At 42.2% G+C, this 22,591-nt stretch overlaps 2 protein-coding genes across 2 annotated transcripts; one reads left to right on the top strand and one right to left on the bottom strand.

Moving 5' to 3' along the window:
* The first annotated feature begins 16,932 nt into the window (after positions 1-16,932).
* LOC123408528 lies at positions 16,933-18,908 on the top strand. The gene is made up of 2 exons (XM_045101616.1): positions 16,933-17,120; positions 17,511-18,908. Exons 1-2 carry the CDS (start codon positions 17,020-17,022, stop codon positions 18,682-18,684), a joined length of 1,275 nt encoding a protein of 424 aa, XP_044957551.1. The 5' UTR covers positions 16,933-17,019; the 3' UTR covers positions 18,685-18,908.
* A 505-nt stretch (positions 18,909-19,413) lies between these two features.
* Positions 19,414-20,428, bottom strand: LOC123408530 (avenin-like a3). Its single transcript, XM_045101617.1, has one exon. The coding sequence runs from the start codon at positions 20,087-20,089 to the stop codon at positions 19,568-19,570; it is 522 nt and encodes a 173-aa protein (XP_044957552.1). The 5' UTR covers positions 20,090-20,428; the 3' UTR covers positions 19,414-19,567.
* Positions 20,429-22,591: the final 2,163 nt, after the last annotated feature.

Raw genomic sequence — 22,591 nt, forward strand, 5'->3', positions numbered from 1 at the left:
CCCATATAAATTCTAGCTTCTTCATCAGGCTCATGGTATGCACGTTCTCCACATTGCAGTGGTTCCAAGCAGTCTACCAGGGTATATATTGGTCAGACAGTAGTTCTTAACTAATGGTTGGCGAACTCTATACGTGAACGTAAGTATGTGTTTTACCTTGTAAACCAGTATGTTCAACAACAGGCTCAAAAATTCCATATGGATCATCATCCTCGTCCTCGCCTGGTAGAAAATCACACGATCATTATACCATATGGAAGTCGCAATATCCCATTACAAGTTATTAGTGTTTTCAGTACCATGCGAAGCCGGTTCAGCATGTCTTCTCGCATCATTACATGGCCTATTTACAGGTTGATTGGATCCGTTTGAAGGTTGTATACCTGAACATACGGTAGAGAACCCTGATTTATGCCAAAAGAAAACATGTTGGGCACATACAAAATGATTATATCACTCAACTATACCATGTAGTATGCTCAACTGGGGTGCATGAACAACTGAATTTTGGGTGAGATGCCCTGCATGCAAAATAATTATTCATCCAGGAATGATCACAGCCACGATCTAATCGAAACCCAAAATGTCATGACCCACATAACAAAGCCAGTTAAATATACCTTCTGAAATATCTCTGATGCTGCTGCTAGTTGGTTGAATTAGCCGGCCTAGAGGCACATCAATAGCGATTTCTGAGCAACCATTTCGTTGCCGCCTCTGATACGCATCATTCCTATGCAACCAATTGGAATCCTCCTCGTTTGTTAAATTAATCTCTGGGTTATCCGGGACGCGTGCATGAGATGAATTTTGCATACTTGATAAGCCTGCGATAAAATTTCAGCAACAGTGCAGTAAACATTGGTTTGGTCATGATAGATGAGCCAAGAACACACAATCATATTACATGCTAACCCACAAACCTGTAACATCATATGTCAGCCTTTGTAGTTCGGTGACACCGGTTTGACCTGTAGTTGGTGTGAGTGACACAGTGCTAGCATCGTTCAGGAGTTGACTTGCAATCTTTCTCTTTTCACGTGATATGCGTTGGCGTTTTAATATCTCATCCCTGTTCCGTGCATATCGCTCCCTGTCCCTTTGCCTCCTCAACTCCTTTGGGTCTGCATAGAAAGGTAATTAGTATGAACACATAAGGTTGTATCTACTGTTGTGAGCATCATTACCAATGGGCATGGACAACTGGGTTTGTGTTTCATTTTCTTGTTCAGCTTGAAGTTGTCTACTCCATGCACCATCCACATTGTGCGAACAATGTTCGCCAACCATTTGTCCCTGCAGCTCAATCGTGTCCATATCTATGGCACCTTAGTGTTAGTTTGGTGCATTACATCTCAACATAGGTATGAACAACACATATTAATGCAATATGACCTATTTCTTACCTACAGACATAGGCACAAACATATTTGTTTCATTTTGCTGATCAGTAACCACTGCTGTTGAAGCAGCTTTCTTATCACGGGCCTCACGACGTCTCTTAAGAATGTCATATTTATTGCGTGCATAGTACTCTCTGTTTCTCTGCCTCTTTAATTCTTTAGGGTCTGCATAAATTCACAGAGCAAGTTGGGACATGAACAAAAATAACATTATTATAAGTTAGGAAAGGTTGTTGATAGTTACCCGAATTTTGGTTGTTACTGATATCTCGAAATGGAGTGCGCGCCCCCGCACCGTTGGAATCAGACATATCTTAGCCTTCAAATGAATATCCCTGTCATTAAAATTTGAGTCCAATAGCAGTCATTTGCACAGTTTTTGGTCACATGCATGCTTCTCATATTAGTGTAACTCATAATGTTGAAGGAAATCTGTAGGTGAGCATCATAACATATTTCTCGATGATTCCGATGTTTGACTATTCATAACAACAAATTGGATAATACATGCAATTATTCGAATTCCTAGTTACATACAGTAGTGTTTGAGAAGATGCATGAAGCCCATTGGCAGCAGGTTGTTGTTCCTTACAAACTCTGTTTCATTGCCTTGGAGAGGATAGGGATAATTAACCTACAATCGTTTTGCTCGATGATGCTTGCGGGAAGATTCATCACAACCAGGTGAATTAGGCTTTCATACAGTGAAATATGAACCTTTTTGTATGTGCCCTTATGCATGGAACCCGAGAAGCTGAGCTACATACCTTGGTGTTTAAGTTAAGGAGCTTTTTCCCTAGAGGTTAGTAGTACAGACTCATATTCAGGTTTATGAACCACTTGGTTTGCGCCCCTTGCCAATGGAAAGCATACCCTATGAGTATAAAGACAAATGGGAAAAAGGAGACAAATAGCACATCTAGCTCCTGCTGTGCATTATCAGTAATTTGATTGATATAGAAACAAATGTACTTAGGAAGAGATGATAGGGGGGGGGGGAATCCATCCACTCCATGTTCGTGTTAATTAAGAGTATTTAAGCACTGTTCATCTATACTACTAATAAACTATTATTTCAGGATTAGAAAATCAGAAACAGGTAGTTCATATAATACATGTATGATGTCTGCTAAACATTGTTCAAAGTGCTAAATAAATCTAGGTGCTCTTTGTCCACGTTGATTTCCCTCTCCTCTGTTACCTCTTTGTACTCACCGTCATCACAACCATCAGTGTCAAGCAATTCCGGAAGTCCATATCCTGCAATATCCTTCCCCATGGATTGCAACATATCCCTAATATCTCTGAGGACCATCTGCTCAAGTGCTGCATCATTGGATTGATTACGACGGTAATCCTCAGACATCGATGCTAGATGTTTGTCCCATAGCTTGCGGATATCTGTTACCTCACAAAACACCAGTATTGTCACAAATAACCGTCTGAGGGCAGAAGGCATCTGAAATGTGGCTGCCTCCATCATGCAATCATCGATAGTTCTATCGTGCTCAATCAGGCCTAACTGCTCACATGCCTCCCTGAACGAACTTGATGGATTGCCATTTACAGTTTTTAAAGCATCGAATGAAGTTGGACCTCGGACATGACTTAGGAGCACACGCAAGTAGTATCTTTCTCCTTCAGCAGGGTGTGCATACACAAGTCTTCCAATCTGTAATCTCTTAGTTTTTCTAGTCTGCCACTTTTTTTTCCAGCTATCCATCTGTAATGTTCTGGAAACTCTCTGTACAATAAGTTCCGTGCTACTGGAAACTTCCGGTTCATCTCAAAGTATTCTGTAAGCATGGTCTTGGAAGAAGACGGTCGTGCTACAACATCTTCCAGATTTTCACAAGCTTTAAATGCAACTGTATGCATATTTGGCAAATGAAGCTGGAGTTGAAGCACAGCTGGACTTACACCAAACAGTTTAAAACGAAAAATCCTGAATATAGCCTCTGGAGGAGATACATAGCGTGCATCCCTATATTGCCGGATTTCATTGATGATTCCACCATCATTGATGATATCTTGCTCGCATGCAAAGGATGTACGATCATGCCCTTTATAGATGTACTTGAACAAGTACTTGACTGCCTTGATGCTGGAGCATGCTTCTACATTAATGTGGCAGTTATATCGCATAAGCAGAGAAGGGTTGTAAGGGACCACCCACCTATTGTCCAAATCTGCTCCTCGGATCCTAATTCGCTGCCCATCGTCCCTCCTCCTGTAGATGGGATATGAGTCTTTCCCTTGTTGTGTGGCATCGCAAAACTCTCGGGGGTAATGGAACCGACATTGTCCATCAACCATGCATGGGCAACTTTTTTTCAACTCACCACATGGTCCGTGCAACATGTGTTTGACGACCAGATCATGTAGAATTGGGTGTTTCTGTTTGTCGGGTATCTCTGCACATATCACCCGGTCATAGTCATCTGGAGTCGATAACTTGCTTTTTGCTTTCATGATTAGAAGTACATGGTCATGCGGGAGACCTCGCTTCTGAAACTCGGTGACATGTACATAGGCAGCGACTTCTCCGAAATGCTTCCCCTTAGTTAGTAAGTCCATCATATCTCGCTGTTTTGCACTATATACTCTTGCAACCAGGTCTGGGCGGTCCTGCGGCATTTGTCCAGGCAACAGTTCCTCGATTATCTCCTGCCAATATGGATTGCAAGTCATCGTGATAAAATAATCGGGTTTACCCGACCGCTGCACTATTTCCATAGCATCCAAGAACCTCCGCTGCATGTCACGATCACCACCAGGAAATGTCCATGGAAGCACGATTCTTTTGCCAATTCGATCACCGCGTGACTCACCGGCAACGACGGTGTCAACAAGACCCTGTAATAGCATACCAGGTTATACTCAAAGCATGTGTTATCCACCACATAGTTATATTATGATGTATTACAATAAACACAAGCACATTACCTGGTACAGGTCAGCGCGGATGACCTTTTTATTTTCCGGCTTTGAGTACCAGTCAAGCCGCATAGTCTCGATCTTAATATACATGTCAACAGCCCATTGTTGGAAAAGTCGCCCCCCGAAGAAGACTATGTTAAAAAGCTTTCTCCTGACTTGTAGCTTGAAGCAATAGTATTCCCTTGCAGTAACAAATTTCCTGGTTTCTTTTACATCTCCTTCATTGTCAGCAAAATCCTCATCTCGGTTCTCCTCATCATCTTAAGATACCGAACATAAATATCAGTATGGTGGTTTTACCTATAATGGTCGACAACATACAAATTGGATATTTAGCAATGATGAATCATACCTGAAGGTAAAGCATGGGCCGTGGCCCCATGGGTCGCGTCATCCTGTTGTGTAATATAAGGAATGCAACGATTCCAACCAGTCTCTCCACATGGGAAGAATAGTGGATATGACAATGGGTCGTAGCACCCATAGTATGCTCTAATATATAGTGGCCGGTTACCTTTTTTCGCATGGACGACTACACTCCTGTCGAAGCAATTTTGTGGGTCACTGCCTTCAAACCATATGGCTGCCACTTGGGAGGTCGTTGGCGCATTATGCCTTCGCTGATCCAACTTGATATCCGTGTTTAGTGAGATTTTGTACTCATCTAGATTTGGAACCGACCCAAGCCTTCTGAAAGTTTGTGCGTACGGGTTACGCTCTAGTATTGTCAGAATCTTTCGTATGAGGTCTATATTAAGATCTGGAGACCTATTAGCCCTGTGAACCAAGTTTTGATCTGTATCATAAATATATAGCTGCAAATGCCGAGGGCCATTATCACCCGGCACCAGATCATCAAGAGCGTGGTACAACCCACCACATGCACGGAATGTATATACGCCACTTCCTGCCGCAGTGCTTACTCGACGATCAAGGGTGACTCCTAGACTTGTGAATGAGAAGTGCGAGTTGAAATACCGAATATGCTCTCTGAAATATTTAGCGTCCTCATCATCTTGACTTGTGAACAACCGTCTCAATTCTTCTGGAACATCTGGCGTAAATAATCCGACTTTTCCTTTTCTGCAACAAAATGCTGGGCCCTCAAATGGAAACCGCAATGCCCCACAGTGTCGACAATCCGCAACCTTTCTTAGGACGTGGTGCTTCGTAGGTAGGTTCCGGTATATTAATTCATTTGTACGCGCTACGGGTGCTGCTCGTGTGATATGACGTCCATCTTGGAACGACTCGAAAGCAACATCTACAACGGTAGACACAAGCATGACATCATCAGTAAACACTTATAAAATTTGCACTTGAGGGTGCTAAACAATGAAAAAAAATACACAATGGACACACCTTGACCCATATAAATTCTAGCTTCTTCATCAGGCTCATGGTATGCACGTTCTCCACATTGCAGTGGTTCCAAGCAGTCTACCAGGGTATATATTGGTCAGACAGTAGTTCTTAACTAATGGTTGGCGAACTCTATACGTGAACGTAAGTATGTGTTTTACCTTGTAAACCGGTATGTTCAACAACGGGCTCAAAAATTCCATATGGATCATCATCCTCGTCCTCGCCTGGTAGAAAATCACACGATCATTATACCATATGAAAGTCGCAATATCCCATTACAAGTTATTAGTGTTTTCAGTACCATGCGAAGCCGGTTCAGCATGTCTTCTCGCATCATTACATGGCCTATTTACAGGTTGATTGGATCCGTTTGAAGGTTGTATACCTGAACATACGGTAGAGAACCCTGATTTATGCCAAAAGAAAACATGTTGGGCACATACAAAATGATTATATCACTCAACTATACCATGTAGTATGCTCAACTGGGGTGCATGAACAACTGAATTTTGGGTGAGATGCCCTGCATGCAAAATAATTATTCATCCAGGAATGATCACAGCCACGATCTAATCGAAACCCAAAATGTCATGACCCACATAACAAAGCCAGTTAAATATACCTTCTGAAATATCTCTGATGATGCTGCTAGTTGGTTGAATTAGCCGGCCTAGAGGCACATCAATAGCGATTTCTGAGCAACCATTTCGTTGCCGCCTCTGATACGCATCATTCCTATGCAACCAATTGGAATCCTCCTCGTTTGTTAAATTAATCTCTGGGTTATCCGGGACGCGTGCATGAGATGAATTTTGCATACTTGATAAGCCTGCGATAAAATTTCAGCAACAGTGCAGTAAACATTGGTTTGGTCATGATAGATGAGCCAAGAACACACAATCATATTACATGCTAACCCACAAACCTGTAACATCATATGTCAGCCTTTGTAGTTCGGTGACACCGGTTTGACCTGTAGTTGGTGTGAGTGACACAGTGCTAGCATCGTTCAGGAGTTGACTTGCAATCTTTCTCTTTTCACGTGATATGCGTTGGCGTTTTAATATCTCATCCCTGTTCCGTGCATATCGCTCCCTGTCCCTTTGCCTCCTCAACTCCTTTGGGTCTGCATAGAAAGGTAATTAGTATGAACACATAAGGTTGTATCTACTGTTGTGAGCATCATTACCAATGGGCATGGACAACTGGGTTTGTGTTTCATTTTCTTGTTCAGCTTGAAGTTGTCTACTCCATGCACCATCCACATTGTGCGAACAATGTTCGCCAACCATTTGTCCCTGCAGCTCAATCGTGTCCATATCTATGGCACCTTAGTGTTAGTTTGGTGCATTACATCTCAACATAGGTATGAACAACACATATTAATGCAATATGACCTATTTCTTACCTACAGACATAGGCACAAACATATTTGTTTCATTTTGCTGATCAGTAACCACTGCTGTTGAAGCAGCTTTCTTATCACGGGCCTCACGACGTCTCTTAAGAATGTCATATTTATTGCGTGCATAGTACTCTCTGTTTCTCTGCCTCTTTAATTCTTTAGGGTCTGCATAAATTCACAGAGCAAGTTGGGACATGAACAAAAATAACATTATTATAAGTTAGGAAAGGTTGTTGATAGTTACCCGAATTTTGGTTGTTACTGATATCTCGAAATGGAGTGCGCGCCCCCGCACCGTTGGAATCAGACATATCTTAGCCTTCAAATGAATATCCCTGTCATTAAAATTTGAGTCCAATAGCAGTCATTTGCACAGTTTTTGGTCACATGCATGCTTCTCATATTAGTGTAACTCATAATGTTGAAGGAAATCTGTAGGTGAGCATCATAACATATTTCTCGATGATTCCGATGTTTGACTATTCATAACAACAAATTGGATAATACATGCAATTATTCGAATTCCTAGTTACATACAGTAGTGTTTGAGAAGATGCATGAAGCCCATTGGCAGCAGGTTGTTGTTCCTTACAAACTCTGTTTCATTGCCTTGGAGAGGATAGGGATAATTAACCTACAATCGTTTTGCTCGATGATGCTTGCGGGAAGATTCATCACAACCAGGTGAATTAGGCTTTCATACAGTGAAATATGAACCTTTTTGTATGTGCCCTTATGCATGGAACCCGAGAAGCTGAGCTACATACCTTGGTGTTTAAGTTAAGGAGCTTTTTCCCTAGAGGTTAGTAGTACAGACTCATATTCAGGTTTATGAACCACTTGGTTTGCGCCCCTTGCCAATGGAAAGCATACCCTATGAGTATAAAGACAAATGGGAAAAAGGAGACAAATAGCACATCTAGCTCCTGCTGTGCATTATCAGTAATTTGATTGATATAGAAACAAATGTACTTAGGAAGAGATGATAGGGGGGGGGGAATCCATCCACTCCATGTTCGTGTTAATTGAGAGTATTTAAGCACTGTTCATCTATACTACTAATAAACTATTATTTCAGGATTAGAAAATCAGAAACAGGTAGTTCATATAATACATGTATGATGTCTGCTAAACATTGTTCAAAGTGCTAAATAAATCTAGGTGCTCTTTGTCCACGTTGATTTCCCTCTCCTCTGTTACCTCTTTGTACTCACCGTCATCACAACCATCAGTGTCAAGCAATTCCGGAAGTCCATATCCTGCAATATCCTTCCCCATGGATTGCAACATATCCCTAATATCTCTGAGGACCATCTGCTCAAGTGCTGCATCATTGGATTGATTACGACGGTAATCCTCAGACATCGATGCTAGATGTTTGTCCCATAGCTTGCGGATATCTGTTACCTCACAAAACACCAGTATTGTCACAAATAACCGTCTGAGGGCAGAAGGCATCTGAAATGTGGCTGCCTCCATCATGCAATCATCGATAGTTCTATCGTGCTCAATCAGGCCTAACTGCTCACATGCCTCCCTGAACGAACTTGATGGATTGCCATTTACAGTTTTTAAAGCATCGAATGAAGTTGGACCTCGGACATGACTTAGGAGCACACGCAAGTAGTATCTTTCTCCTTCAGCAGGGTGTGCATACACAAGTCTTCCAATCTGTAATCTCTTAGTTTTTCTAGTCTGCCACTTTTTTTTCCAGCTATCCATCTGTAATGTTCTGGAAACTCTCTGTACAATAAGTTCCGTGCTACTGGAAACTTCCGGTTCATCTCAAAGTATTCTGTAAGCATGGTCTTGGAAGAAGACGGTCGTGCTACAACATCTTCCAGATTTTCACAAGCTTTAAATGCAACTGTATGCATATTTGGCAAATGAAGCTGGAGTTGAAGCACAGCTGGACTTACACCAAACAGTTTAAAACGAAAAATCCTGAATATAGCCTCTGGAGGAGATACATAGCGTGCATCCCTATATTGCCGGATTTCATTGATGATTCCACCATCATTGATGATATCTTGCTCGCATGCAAAGGATGTACGATCATGCCCTTTATAGATGTACTTGAACAAGTACTTGACTGCCTTGATGCTGGAGCATGCTTCTACATTAATGTGGCAGTTATATCGCATAAGCAGAGAAGGGTTGTAAGGGACCACCCACCTATTGTCCAAATCTGCTCCTCGGATCCTAATTCGCTGCCCATCGTCCCTCCTCCTGTAGATGGGATATGAGTCTTTCCCTTGTTGTGTGGCATCGCAAAACTCTCGGGGGTAATGGAACCGACATTGTCCATCAACCATGCATGGGCAACTTTTTTTCAACTCACCACATGGTCCGTGCAACATGTGTTTGACGACCAGATCATGTAGAATTGGGTGTTTCTGTTTGTCGGGTATCTCTGCACATATCACCCGGTCATAGTCATCTGGAGTCGATAACTTGCTTTTTGCTTTCATGATTAGAAGTACATGGTCATGCGGGAGACCTCGCTTCTGAAACTCGGTGACATGTACATAGGCAGCGACTTCTCCGAAATGCTTCCCCTTAGTTAGTAAGTCCATCATATCTCGCTGTTTTGCACTATATACTCTTGCAACCAGGTCTGGGCGGTCCTGCGGCATTTGTCCAGGCAACAGTTCCTCGATTATCTCCTGCCAATATGGATTGCAAGTCATCGTGATAAAATAATCGGGTTTACCCGACCGCTGCACTATTTCCATAGCATCCAAGAACCTCCGCTGCATGTCACGATCACCACCAGGAAATGTCCATGGAAGCACGATTCTTTTGCCAATTCGATCACCGCGTGACTCACCGGCAACGACGGTGTCAACAAGACCCTGTAATAGCATACCAGGTTATACTCAAAGCATGTGTTATCCACCACATAGTTATATTATGATGTATTACAATAAACACAAGCACATTACCTGGTACAGGTCAGCGCGGATGACCTTTTTATTTTCCGGCTTTGAGTACCAGTCAAGCCGCATAGTCTCGATCTTAATATACATGTCAACAGCCCATTGTTGGAAAAGTCGCCCCCCGAAGAAGACTATGTTAAAAAGCTTTCTCCTGACTTGTAGCTTGAAGCAATAGTATTCCCTTGCAGTAACAAATTTCCTGGTTTCTTTTACATCTCCTTCATTGTCAGCAAAATCCTCATCTCGGTTCTCCTCATCATCTTAAGATACCGAACATAAATATCAGTATGGTGGTTTTACCTATAATGGTCGACAACATACAAATTGGATATTTAGCAATGATGAATCATACCTGAAGGTAAAGCATGGGCCGTGGCCCCATGGGTCGCGTCATCCTGTTGTGTAATATAAGGAATGCAACGATTCCAACCAGTCTCTCCACATGGGAAGAATAGTGGATATGACAATGGGTCGTAGCACCCATAGTATGCTCTAATATATAGTGGCCGGTTACCTTTTTTCGCATGGACGACTACACTCCTGTCGAAGCAATTTTGTGGGTCACTGCCTTCAAACCATATGGCTGCCACTTGGGAGGTCGTTGGCGCATTATGCCTTCGCTGATCCAACTTGATATCCGTGTTTAGTGAGATTTTGTACTCATCTAGATTTGGAACCGACCCAAGCCTTCTGAAAGTTTGTGCGTACGGGTTACGCTCTAGTATTGTCAGAATCTTTCGTATGAGGTCTATATTAAGATCTGGAGACCTATTAGCCCTGTGAACCAAGTTTTGATCTGTATCATAAATATATAGCTGCAAATGCCGAGGGCCATTATCACCCGGCACCAGATCATCAAGAGCGTGGTACAACCCACCACATGCACGGAATGTATATACGCCACTTCCTGCCGCAGTGCTTACTCGACGATCAAGGGTGACTCCTAGACTTGTGAATGAGAAGTGCGAGTTGAAATACCGAATATGCTCTCTGAAATATTTAGCGTCCTTATCATCTTGACTTGTGAACAACCGTCTCAATTCTTCTGGAACATCTGGCGTAAATAATCCGACTTTTCCTTTTCTGCAACAAAATGCTGGGCCCTCAAATGGAAACCGCAATGCCCCACAGTGTCGACAATCCGCAACCTTTCTTAGGACGTGGTGCTTCGTAGGTAGGTTCCGGTATATTAATTCATTTGTACGCGCTACGGGTGCTGCTCGTGTGATATGACGTCCATCTTGGAACGACTCGAAAGCAACATCTACAACGGTAGACACAAGCATGACATCATCAGTAAACACTTATAAAATTTGCACTTGAGGGTGCTAAACAATGAAAAAAAATACACAATGGACACACCTTGACCCATATAAATTCTAGCTTCTTCATCAGGCTCATGGTATGCACGTTCTCCACATTGCAGTGGTTCCAAGCAGTCTACCAGGGTATATATTGGTCAGACAGTAGTTCTTAACTAATGGTTGGCGAACTCTATACGTGAACGTAAGTATGTGTTTTACCTTGTAAACCGGTATGTTCAACAACGGGCTCAAAAATTCCATATGGATCATCATCCTCGTCCTCGCCTGGTAGAAAATCACACGATCATTATACCATATGAAAGTCGCAATATCCCATTACAAGTTATTAGTGTTTTCAGTACCATGCGAAGCCGGTTCAGCATGTCTTCTCGCATCATTACATGGCCTATTTACAGGTTGATTGGATCCGTTTGAAGGTTGTATACCTGAACATACGGTAGAGAACCCTGATTTATGCCAAAAGAAAACATGTTGGGCACATACAAAATGATTATATCACTCAACTATACCATGTAGTATGCTCAACTGGGGTGCATGAACAACTGAATTTTGGGTGAGATGCCCTGCATGCAAAATAATTATTCATCCAGGAATGATCACAGCCACGATCTAATCGAAACCCAAAATGTCATGACCCACATAACAAAGCCAGTTAAATATACCTTCTGAAATATCTCTGATGATGCTGCTAGTTGGTTGAATTAGCCGGCCTAGAGGCACATCAATAGCGATTTCTGAGCAACCATTTCGTTGCCGCCTCTGATACGCATCATTCCTATGCAACCAATTGGAATCCTCCTCGTTTGTTAAATTAATCTCTGGGTTATCCGGGACGCGTGCATGAGATGAATTTTGCATACTTGATAAGCCTGCGATAAAATTTCAGCAACAGTGCAGTAAACATTGGTTTGGTCATGATAGATGAGCCAAGAACACACAATCATATTACATGCTAACCCACAAACCTGTAACATCATATGTCAGCCTTTGTAGTTCGGTGACACCGGTTTGACCTGTAGTTGGTGTGAGTGACACAGTGCTAGCATCGTTCAGGAGTTGACTTGCAATCTTTCTCTTTTCACGTGATATGCGTTGGCGTTTTAATATCTCATCCCTGTTCCGTGCATATCGCTCCCTGTCCCTTTGCCTCCTCAACTCCTTTGGGTCTGCATAGAAAGGTAATTAGTATGAACACATAAGGTTGTATCTACTGTTGTGAGCATCATTACCAATGGGCATGGACAACTGGGTTTGTGTTTCATTTTCTTGTTCAGCTTGAAGTTGTCTACTCCATGCACCATCCACATTGTGCGAACAATGTTCGCCAACCATTTGTCCCTGCAGCTCAATCGTGTCCATATCTATGGCACCTTAGTGTTAGTTTGGTGCATTACATCTCAACATAGGTATGAACAACACATATTAATGCAATATGACCTATTTCTTACCTACAGACATAGGCACAAACATATTTGTTTCATTTTGCTGATCAGTAACCACTGCTGTTGAAGCAGCTTTCTTATCACGGGTCTCACGACGTCTCTTAAGAATGTCATATTTATTGCGTGCATAGTACTCTCTGTTTCTCTGCCTCTTTAATTCTTTAGGGTCTGCATAAATTCACAGAGCAAGTTGGGACATGAACAAAAATAACATTATTATAAGTTAGGAAAGGTTGTTGATAGTTACCCGAATTTTGGTTGTTACTGATATCTCGAAATGGAGTGCGCGCCCCCGCACCGTTGGAATCAGACATATCTTAGCCTTCAAATGAATATCCCTGTCATTAAAATTTGAGTCCAATAGCAGTCATTTGCACAGTTTTTGGTCACATGCATGCTTCTCATATTAGTGTAACTCATAATGTTGAAGGAAATCTGTAGGTGAGCATCATAACATATTTCTCGATGATTCCGATGTTTGACTATTCATAACAACAAATTGGATAATACATGCAATTATTCGAATTCCTAGTTACATACAGTAGTGTTTGAGAAGATGCATGAAGCCCATTGGCAGCAGGTTGTTGTTCCTTACAAACTCTGTTTCATTGCCTTGGAGAGGATAGGGATAATTAACCTACAATCGTTTTGCTCGATGATGCTTGCGGGAAGATTCATCACAACCAGGTGAATTAGGATTTCATACAGTGAAATATGAACCTTTTTGTATGTGCTCTTATGCATGGAACCCGAGAAGCTGAGCTACATACCTTGGTGTTTAAGTTAAGGAGCTTTTTCCCTAGAGGTTAGTAGTACAGACTCATATTCAGGTTTATGAACCACTTGGTTTGCGCCCCTTGCCAATGGAAAGCATACCCTATGAGTATAAAGACAAATGGGAAAAAGGAGACAAATAGCACATCTAGCTCCTGCTGTGCATTATCAGTAATTTGATTGATATAGAAACAAATGTACTTAGGAAGAGATGATAGGGGGGGGGGAATCCATCCACTCCATGTTCGTGTTAATTGAGAGTATTTAAGCACTGTTCATCTATACTACTAATAAACTATTATTTCAGGATTAGAAAATCAGAAACAGGTAGTTCATATAATACATGTATGATGTCTGCTAAACATATTCTAAATATTTTAGTTGTTTCAAAACTTCTGAAAGTTACTTCCAAACATCAAACTTATTTGCTGTGCTGGATTAACAGTTAAGCTTTGTTGAATTGTCGCCTGTAACTTTGCATCATTCCAGATAATTTAGCACTTGCATTTTTGTTCGTTCATTGCAAACAGATCTCAATTGACAGTGGACACATGATGTTTTTGGTCACATGCATTCTTCTCAAATCTGTAGGTGAGCATCATAACATATTTCTCGATGATTCCGATGTTTGACTATTCATAAGAACACATTGGATAATACATGCACTTTTTGGCATTCCTACTTTCATACAGCAGTGTTTGAGAAGATGCATGAAAACCCATTGGCAGCAGGCTGTTGTTTCTTTGGAAACTCTGTTTCATCGGCTTGGACAGCATAGGGATAATTAACCTTCAATCGTTTTGCTCCATGATGCTTGCGCGAAGATTCATCACAACCAGGTGAATTAGGCTTTCATACAGTGTTTTAATCTGTTTAGTATCAAACATTCTTTTGGCACAACCTAGACTGTGAAATATGAACCTTTTAGAGTAATACATAAACACCAAGAACTCCTTATGCATGGAACCCGAGAAGCTGAGCTACATACCTTGGTGTTTAAGTTAAGGAGCTTTTTCCCTAGAGGTTAGAAGAACAGTCTCATATTCAGGTTTATGAACCACTTGGTATGCGCCCCTTGCCATTGGAAAGCATACCCTATGAGTGCAAAGACAAATGGGAAAAAGGAGACAAAGAGCACATCTAGCTCCTGCTGTGCATTATCAGTAATTTGATTGATATAGAAACAAATGTACTTAGGAAGAGATGACAGGGGGGGAATCCATCCACTCCATGTTTGTGTTAATTGAGAGTATTTAAGCACTGTTCATCTCTACTACTAATAAACTATTATTTCAGGATTAGAAAATCAGAAACAGGTAGTTCATATAATACATGTATGATGTCTGCTAAACATATTCTAAATATTTTAGTTGTTTCAAAACTTCTGAAAATTACTTCCAAACATCAAACTTATTTGCTGTGCTGGATTAACAGTTAAGCTTTGCTGAATTGTCGTCTGTAACTTTGCATCATTCCAGATAATTTAGCACTTGCATTTTTGTTCGTTCATTGCAAACAGATCTCAATTGACAGTGGACACATGATGTTTTTGGTCACATGCATTCTTCTCAAATCTGTAGGTGAGCATCATAACATATTTCTCGATGATTCCGATGTTTGACTATTCATAAGAACACATTGGATAATACATGCACTTTTTGGCATTCCTAGTTTCATACAGCAGTGTTTGAGAAGATGCATGAAAACCCATTGGCAGCAGGTTGTTGTTTCTTTGGAAACTCTGTTTCATCGGCTTGGACAGCATAGGGATAATTAACCTTCAATCGTTTTGCTCCATGATGCTTGCGCGAAGATTCATACAGTGAATTAGCCTTTCATACAGTGCTTTAATATGTTTAATCGTTTTGCAATATCAATAATTTGATCAGCCTGTATAAAAAATGTACTTAAGAAGAGATGATGGGGGGGATCCATCCACTCCATGTTCGTGTTCATTGAGAGTATTTAAGCACTGTTCATCTATATCTATACTACTATTAAACTATTATTTCACAATTACAAAATAAGAAACATATAATACATGTATGATGTCTGCTAAATATATAATACATTACCTGATGCTAAATTGTAATCTCTACAGTTTCACATATAACTGTGCAACTGAGCTTTCTTTTTTTTTTCTACAGCCTGATCCTTGGTCTCATGGCGATGGCGACGCAGCAGGCCAACGGAGGTGGAGGAGGAGGAGGCGGACGGGGAGGGGGAGGAGGAGGGCGACGGGGAAGGGGAAGGAGGACGCGAACGGGGAGGGGGAGTCCGAACTGGACCGCCCTGCTCCTTGTCCAGTTGGCGATGGAGAAGCTTCAGGCCAGGGGAGTGGGAGGAGGAGGCGGACGGGGTGGGGGAGGTGGAGGCGAACGGCGAGGGGGAGGAGGCAGACGGGGAGGGGGACCTGGAGGCGGAGGCCAGGGCGATGTTGCAGGCCACGGCGTCGGCCGTTTATTACTCCTATTTTTGTGCACTTGATTGGCTCCTTTGTTTTCTTTCCATCCTCTGTATACTTGGAGGTGGAGCACGGTCAGTCATAATGTAATTGCTAAATGCACACTGTGGTCCTGGCCTGACGGTGGATACGGGCTAGTTTTCATATTCTTTCCTAATCGTGTGGTCCAGATCGTTCTTTGTTGTTCTGTGTGTACTTGATGTGTGGACGTAGGGAAGTTTATGTTGGATCTTTTATTAGTAGTATAGATTATTATTATTATTATTATTATTATTATTATTATTAGGTAAAGATTAGGTATAGATATAAAAAGAGGAATTTTGGAGTGCTACAAACATTTTCTAAAATGCCAAGGAATTATTTTTGAATGGTATAAAACATTTTTTCCAAAACTAATTGATTTTTTTACATTATATGAAAAGTTACTCTATAATGTTAGGACCATATTTCTGAAACAGTTGAAGACTCGATTTAAAATGTCATGAACAAATTTTTGAATCCTATGAATATTTTTTAATAATCACACAAGAAATTTTTTAAATTACATAAATAATTCTTATGATCGATCATAATTTGAAAAGATTATTTAAAGCGATTTTCAAAATATGTATAATTAGTATATTTTGAAATATAAAACTCTGAACAGAAAAAACCAACGAATACAAAGGAACAAAGGAAGCCAGTCGCTTCCTTTTGGAGCGGCCCATTTAGATGCTCCGGGCTCCCTGTGGGCTTACCATGGGCCTAAGCCGAAAACCGTGCTTGGGCTGGGCCACGCTAGCATTAAAGGCCGAGACGCTGGCTGGCCCGAGTAAAAGAAAAAGGATGACCTCATCTCGGACATCTCTCTCTCCATCCCCCAAAAAAAGTGAGGGACGACCGCCGCCGCTCGCCGACGACAAGCAGGCGGCGCCGATCCGGAGCCGCTGGTTGAGCTGACGCCACCGCACGTACGTGCGCGCATGGCCGGGAACCGCCGCCGCCACCGCCACCGGAGAGCGCGGCCGCAGCAGGCCGCCGAACCCTCGCCGCCGCCGGCACCAGCCAGCCTCAGCTCGTCCAGGTGAGCACGCTCCCCTCGCGCGCCCTTACCCTTACCCTAGTAGCCTTGCTTATCTCTTGTGTTTCTCAATCCAGAGCTTATTGAACGGATCCTGTCCTGAATCCTGACATCCTGAGTGAAATTGATATTGGACACGATCTCTACTGTACAATTAAATTATCTGCGGATCAACTGATGTATTATATATATATGTTGTTGAACAATTAGTATATCTATTGTTGAAGGGGAACTCTGAACAATTAAATTGTTTTGTTTTGCATACCAAAGATAATATATATATATATATATATATATATATATATATATATATATATATATATATATATATGTTGTTGTACAGAATATCAGCTTGGGTTCTTTCTTCTGACCCTTGGATTTTCTCCATGACAGGGAAGTTGCTGCTGCAGCAAGGCACTCTAAGAAAATCTGTGATGCCTCTGGATCTATTTCCTCACCCTCATCGGGATCTCATGCCTGGGAAAACCTTTTAGACAGCCTGCTCCACCAAATCATTTCTCTCATTAGCTCATTTCATGACTTCCTTGCGTTCCGTGGCACCTGTCACTCATGGCACGCTGCTGCCTTCTCCTTCCCATCTGTATATACATTCAGCTTCCCACCTCTCCACCTCAAACCAGATATAAGCCAAGAGAGTTACAACTCTGATCGGAAATCACAGCTTGTCGATCCTTCCAAGAAAAATTTATCCCATCGTTGTTCAGCACCTGGAATTACTCCACATCCCATGCGCTATCTGGGCTGCTCATATGGTTATCTTATCTTCTCTGATAGGAGACACTGCCATCTCGTCGATGTGTACACTGGCACTAAGGTGAAGCCGCCAAAATTCCATTCTGAGAGCAGCACTTTGATCTACCTTGGTATCCTTATGGCTCCACTGAATTCGCCCAGTTCGCGTCTCATCCTTTTCTCGAGGATGTCCATGCTCCAGTGGCAGGTTGGAACAAATTTCTGGACAGAGGACCCTCTTGATGGTGAACTCATCCATCAGATTGTGTTCTTCAAAGGCCAGATGTTCGCCATGGACTTTGTTCAAAGGCTACATACCATACGCATAGCACCTGAGCTCAGCACGCAGGAAGTAGCAGTTATGTGGGAAGATAGCATGCTCGTGGGCCTGCATTCTAAGCCATGGTTGGTGGTCTGTGGTGACATGCTTCTCTTGGTTGATCTCTCGGTAAGCATGGACCAACTGTTTGGCTTCCCTGGCACCTTTCAAGTCTTTTGCCTCAACTTCTCGGTCGAACCAGCTAAGTGGGTAAAGATGGATAAGTTGGACAATTGGGCTCTCTTCCTCACCAATGATAGGAGAAACCCTACATTTTCTTGCATGAACCCCGAAAGATGGGGTGGAAAGAGTAACTATATTTACGTTCCAACAAAATCAGAAGATTTTGATGAACCATGGACTGCAATGGAGATTGGACAGCCGGTGCCCAGCTCGACTCACCGTATGTCATTCAGTTCCGCAGCCACTGCCCATTGCAGTCCACTAAATAGCCTCTGGGTGCTTCCCAGTTTGGTCTACGGGGTTGACCAATGATTGGTCATCATTGCTTGTTGCAGTTGCAGGGCTTTTCTTAGTCTTTCACAATGCCAGTCCTGTCGATTCCTGTTTTTATATTATTCAGCTAGCCACTATGTTCTGTAACTCCCATGGTTTCTTGACTTGGCAAATGTATTGTGTACAAGAATATTTATCTATATTGTCTCCAGGAAGTGATCGTCCTGCACTGCCTCTATGAGGAATAATAGAATTCTTATGTAGCAGCTTGTACAAGAAAGCACATTCTGTATGTGCCATCACTGTTTTGATTTTCTTTTGATATAATGGGAGGCATACAGTATAGAGTGATGGTTCATTCCAGTAAGATGCTGCTGAGATTTCATCTACCGTACAAAACATGCAATTATATTCAGCCAACAGCTTTATTCAGGAGCAGATGTTTGTTATTTCCAAGTTGCAATAGTACTGGCCACACACAATGAAGTATGGCACTTTTATTTTCTCACCACTTCATCGATCAACTGAACATGTATTGATCCAGTTAGCACAGCACAGGTAGTGGCCACAGGCATGCTGTTGAGGGGTGGTGGTACAATAATCCTGAGATATATGAGCTGCGCATCGACAGGAGGGTGTGAAGCACCATGCTCATTATCTCGAACTGAACCTGCTGCAGAGGCTGGCCGTAACTCCACCATGTAAAAAAGGTTCGGTAAGGTGAGAGGCTTCTGAGATTTCATTTATCATGCAAAACAAAACATGCAATTTTATTCGGACAAAAGCTTTATTCAGAAACAGAGGTTTATTATTTCCAAGTTGCAATAGTACCGGCCACACATGATGACGTATGGCACTTTTATTTTGTAGCTCTTCATCGATCAACTAAACGGTGATCGATCTAGCTAGCACATTACAGATCTTAGCAGACACCACCGGCACAGGTAGCTGCCATGGGGATGCTGTAGATGGTGGGGGTGATGGTGCTGCACGGGGTGGTGGTGCAATATTGCGGGATGTTCACGCTGCACATCGACGGAAGGGTCTGAAGCACCATCCTCATTACCTCAACCGGAACCTGCTGCTGAGGCTGGCCGAAACTTTGCGATTGCTGCTGCTGAGGCTGAGTGAAACTCTGCCCTTGCTGTTGCCGCATGATGACCTGTGCCATGCTACAGACGGCCTGGCACCGAGCCTGCTCCGAGATATGGGCCAGCGGCTGGCAGCATTGTTGCCGCATCAACTGGCAACCGCTTGCCTGCCACATCTGTGACTGGACGTATGGTGTCCGGCTGCACTGCTGCAGGAAGGCAGCACATGTGTTCATCTGTTGCTGCGGCTGTTGCTGGCACTGTCCGTAGCCCTGGCTACAGGTAGTGTCCAGCTGTGCAACGGCGCTGGTCGCCGCGAAGGCGATGAGCGCGAGGATCAGCATGGTCTTCATGGTGGCTGGCTACAAGTTTGCTTTGATGCTTGTGTTTGTGTGAAGGGTGATGAGGGAGGATCTTCATGGTGCGGGCCTATTTATAGCTACCATGGCATCATTTGGTGCATTGCATCTGTAGGTTCCTATGCTAAAGGTTTTGTGTGCTTTTCCAACTGATCATCTGACACACTTGTGTTAGGTTGGGCTACAAGTCCAATCTTGGATGGTCGTCAAATATACTTTTCAACACATATCGTGTAGATGTCAGTTAGCTCGCGTCTGACCTCGATGATCCATATGACTCATCACTGAGCACTTTACATGTCAACCGTATATCTGGATTGAGTCTTTTTGTGAAATTCATTTTGCTATCTTGTATGAGTTGTTAGATATAAATCAGCTTGCACCTGACCACGATAATCCATATGACTCATCACTGATCACTTTACATGTCAAGCGTATATCCGGATTGAGTCTTTTTGTGAAATTCATTTTGTTATCTTGTACGAGTTGTTAGATATAAATCAGATTGGCATGCCCCGCACTCCCATCTCATTGTTTCCTGAAAACTGGTTTTGTTATCTTGGATTTTGTTTTCCTTGTACTACTTTGGTAATACAAACGGCATCAGTAGAGCATTGATGACTCATAAATTTCCCTTTACCTGTAAAAGATTGTCATGGAGCTATGCTTCGGGCGTGTGAAACTGAATTTGTTGTTTTTTGTACGCCGAGTTTAATTGCTTCTTGGAACTGGTTTTGTAGTCTTGTATAAGCCGATAGGAGATAAAATGCCATGAGTCATCAAATGAGTTTTACACACTGTTTAAGAATTCATCCGATTAATGAGTTAATTGGCCATTTAATCGTTACTCATTGGATGGCCGAATCGAATAACACATATTCATTGCGTTAACTTACCAAGACGATTAAATGGTATGACAGACCGATTCAATGGTTTGTTAGATGCCGATTAATTGTTGTCGGTAGGTTAACTCATGGGAAAATAAAGCCTGATTATTTCACCCATAATCCCTCCTAGCCCTTCCTTCACCCGCCCCCTCACGCTCCTCTCATCCCCTCCCGACCTAGATGGCGGTTGGCCAGGTCCTCGTCCGTGTGCTACCCATTCCCCCCCCCCCCCCTTGTGTGTCGCCGCTTTCTCTTCTTCATCAACACGCCTTTCTCTTCTTCATCAACACGCCGCTACTTCCCATCCTTCAGAAACCAATCCGTTCATACACCCTATGTGGCTGTTCGTTACCTTCCCTCTGTATGTCGTTGTCGCGTGGCCGTTATCTCCCAGAGTTGCTTTCAGGGCGGATTCAGTAAAAAAAGTGTTGTTGTATACATGTTTGTTGATGATTCTTCTGCCCACATGGATGATTGTTGATGCATAAATGAATTGTGCCATTTTCTTCGTATTTCCAATGTAGATTTTTTTCTCAATTCAAAATTTTATTCTATGGAATTTAAAATTCCACCGATTAATGGTCGGCCAATTAATTCAGTTAATAGACCGATTCAACTGTTAATCATTAATACCAAGCCGAGCGAGCAGCTACCCGTTAACGATTTCCTCAACAGTGGTTTTACATGTGGAAAGTCTGATGTAGCATTTTGGTGTGTACCGTCTATCTCTTCATGTTGTGAACTTTTGGTTTAATTGGGAGACATACAGAATACATGATTGTTCAATTCAGTGAGATGTGTCATAGATTTCATTTGTTTCGTGGAAAATGAACAACTCCTAGAGTAGAAGGTGTTCCTAATGGTATAAAACAGTAAAATAAAATATGCGGTTGTGCCAATATCCATTCATATACGAGATAAAAAGACAATCATGTGGCATACAAAATAAATGTATAAGTAGGAGCGAAATTATGAAAATATACCTTATGCCTTTAGATACTATTCGGTTATCCACTAGGTTTTGTAACTTCCATGGTTTCTTGACTTTGCAAATGTATTATGCACAAAAATATTATCTATATTTTCTCCATGGAGTGATCATCATGCAGTGGCTCTACGGGGATTGACTTCTTATGTAGCAACTTGGTTGGCATTAATTCAGTGACTGAACACAAAAACACATACTGAATATGTCAACATTGTTTCAAATCCGGTAATTCTTTATATTGCTCATACATGTTTGTGGCTGTGTGCTCTTTGAGCTGGTCTCTCTCTATACGTTCGTTGTGCCGCTCTTTTATTTCTCCTTTCGTGTCCTGAATTTGTTTTGATTTAGTGGGAGACGTACAATAGATTGATGGTTCATTTTGGTAAGATGCTTCTGAGATTTCATCAATCGTGCAAACCATGCCATTTTATTTGGACAACACCTTTATTCAGGAGCTGATGTTTCTTATTTCCAAGTTGCAATAGTACTGGTCACACACGATGATGCATGGGACTTGTATTTTTTCACCGCTTCATCGATCAACTGATCACTGATCGATCTTGCAGCACAACACAAATTTTAGCAGCCACCACCGGCACAAGTAGGGGCCACAGGTGCCAC

Source organism: Hordeum vulgare, chromosome 7H (genome assembly GCF_904849725.1).
Source record: "Hordeum vulgare subsp. vulgare chromosome 7H, MorexV3_pseudomolecules_assembly, whole genome shotgun sequence".
Taxonomy (NCBI): Eukaryota; Viridiplantae; Streptophyta; class Magnoliopsida; order Poales; family Poaceae; genus Hordeum; species Hordeum vulgare.

Coding starts and splice junctions, on each gene's coding strand:
- LOC123408528 (XM_045101616.1), top strand. CDS start 17,020: ATGGCCGGGAACCGCCGCCGCCACCGCCACCGGAGAGCGCGGCCGCAG. Junction 17,121..17,510: donor GCCAGCCTCAGCTCGTCCAG/GTGAGCACGCTC, acceptor TCTCCATGACAG/GGAAGTTGCTGCTGCAGCAA.
- LOC123408530 (XM_045101617.1), bottom strand. CDS start 20,089: ATGAAGACCATGCTGATCCTCGCGCTCATCGCCTTCGCGGCGACCAGC.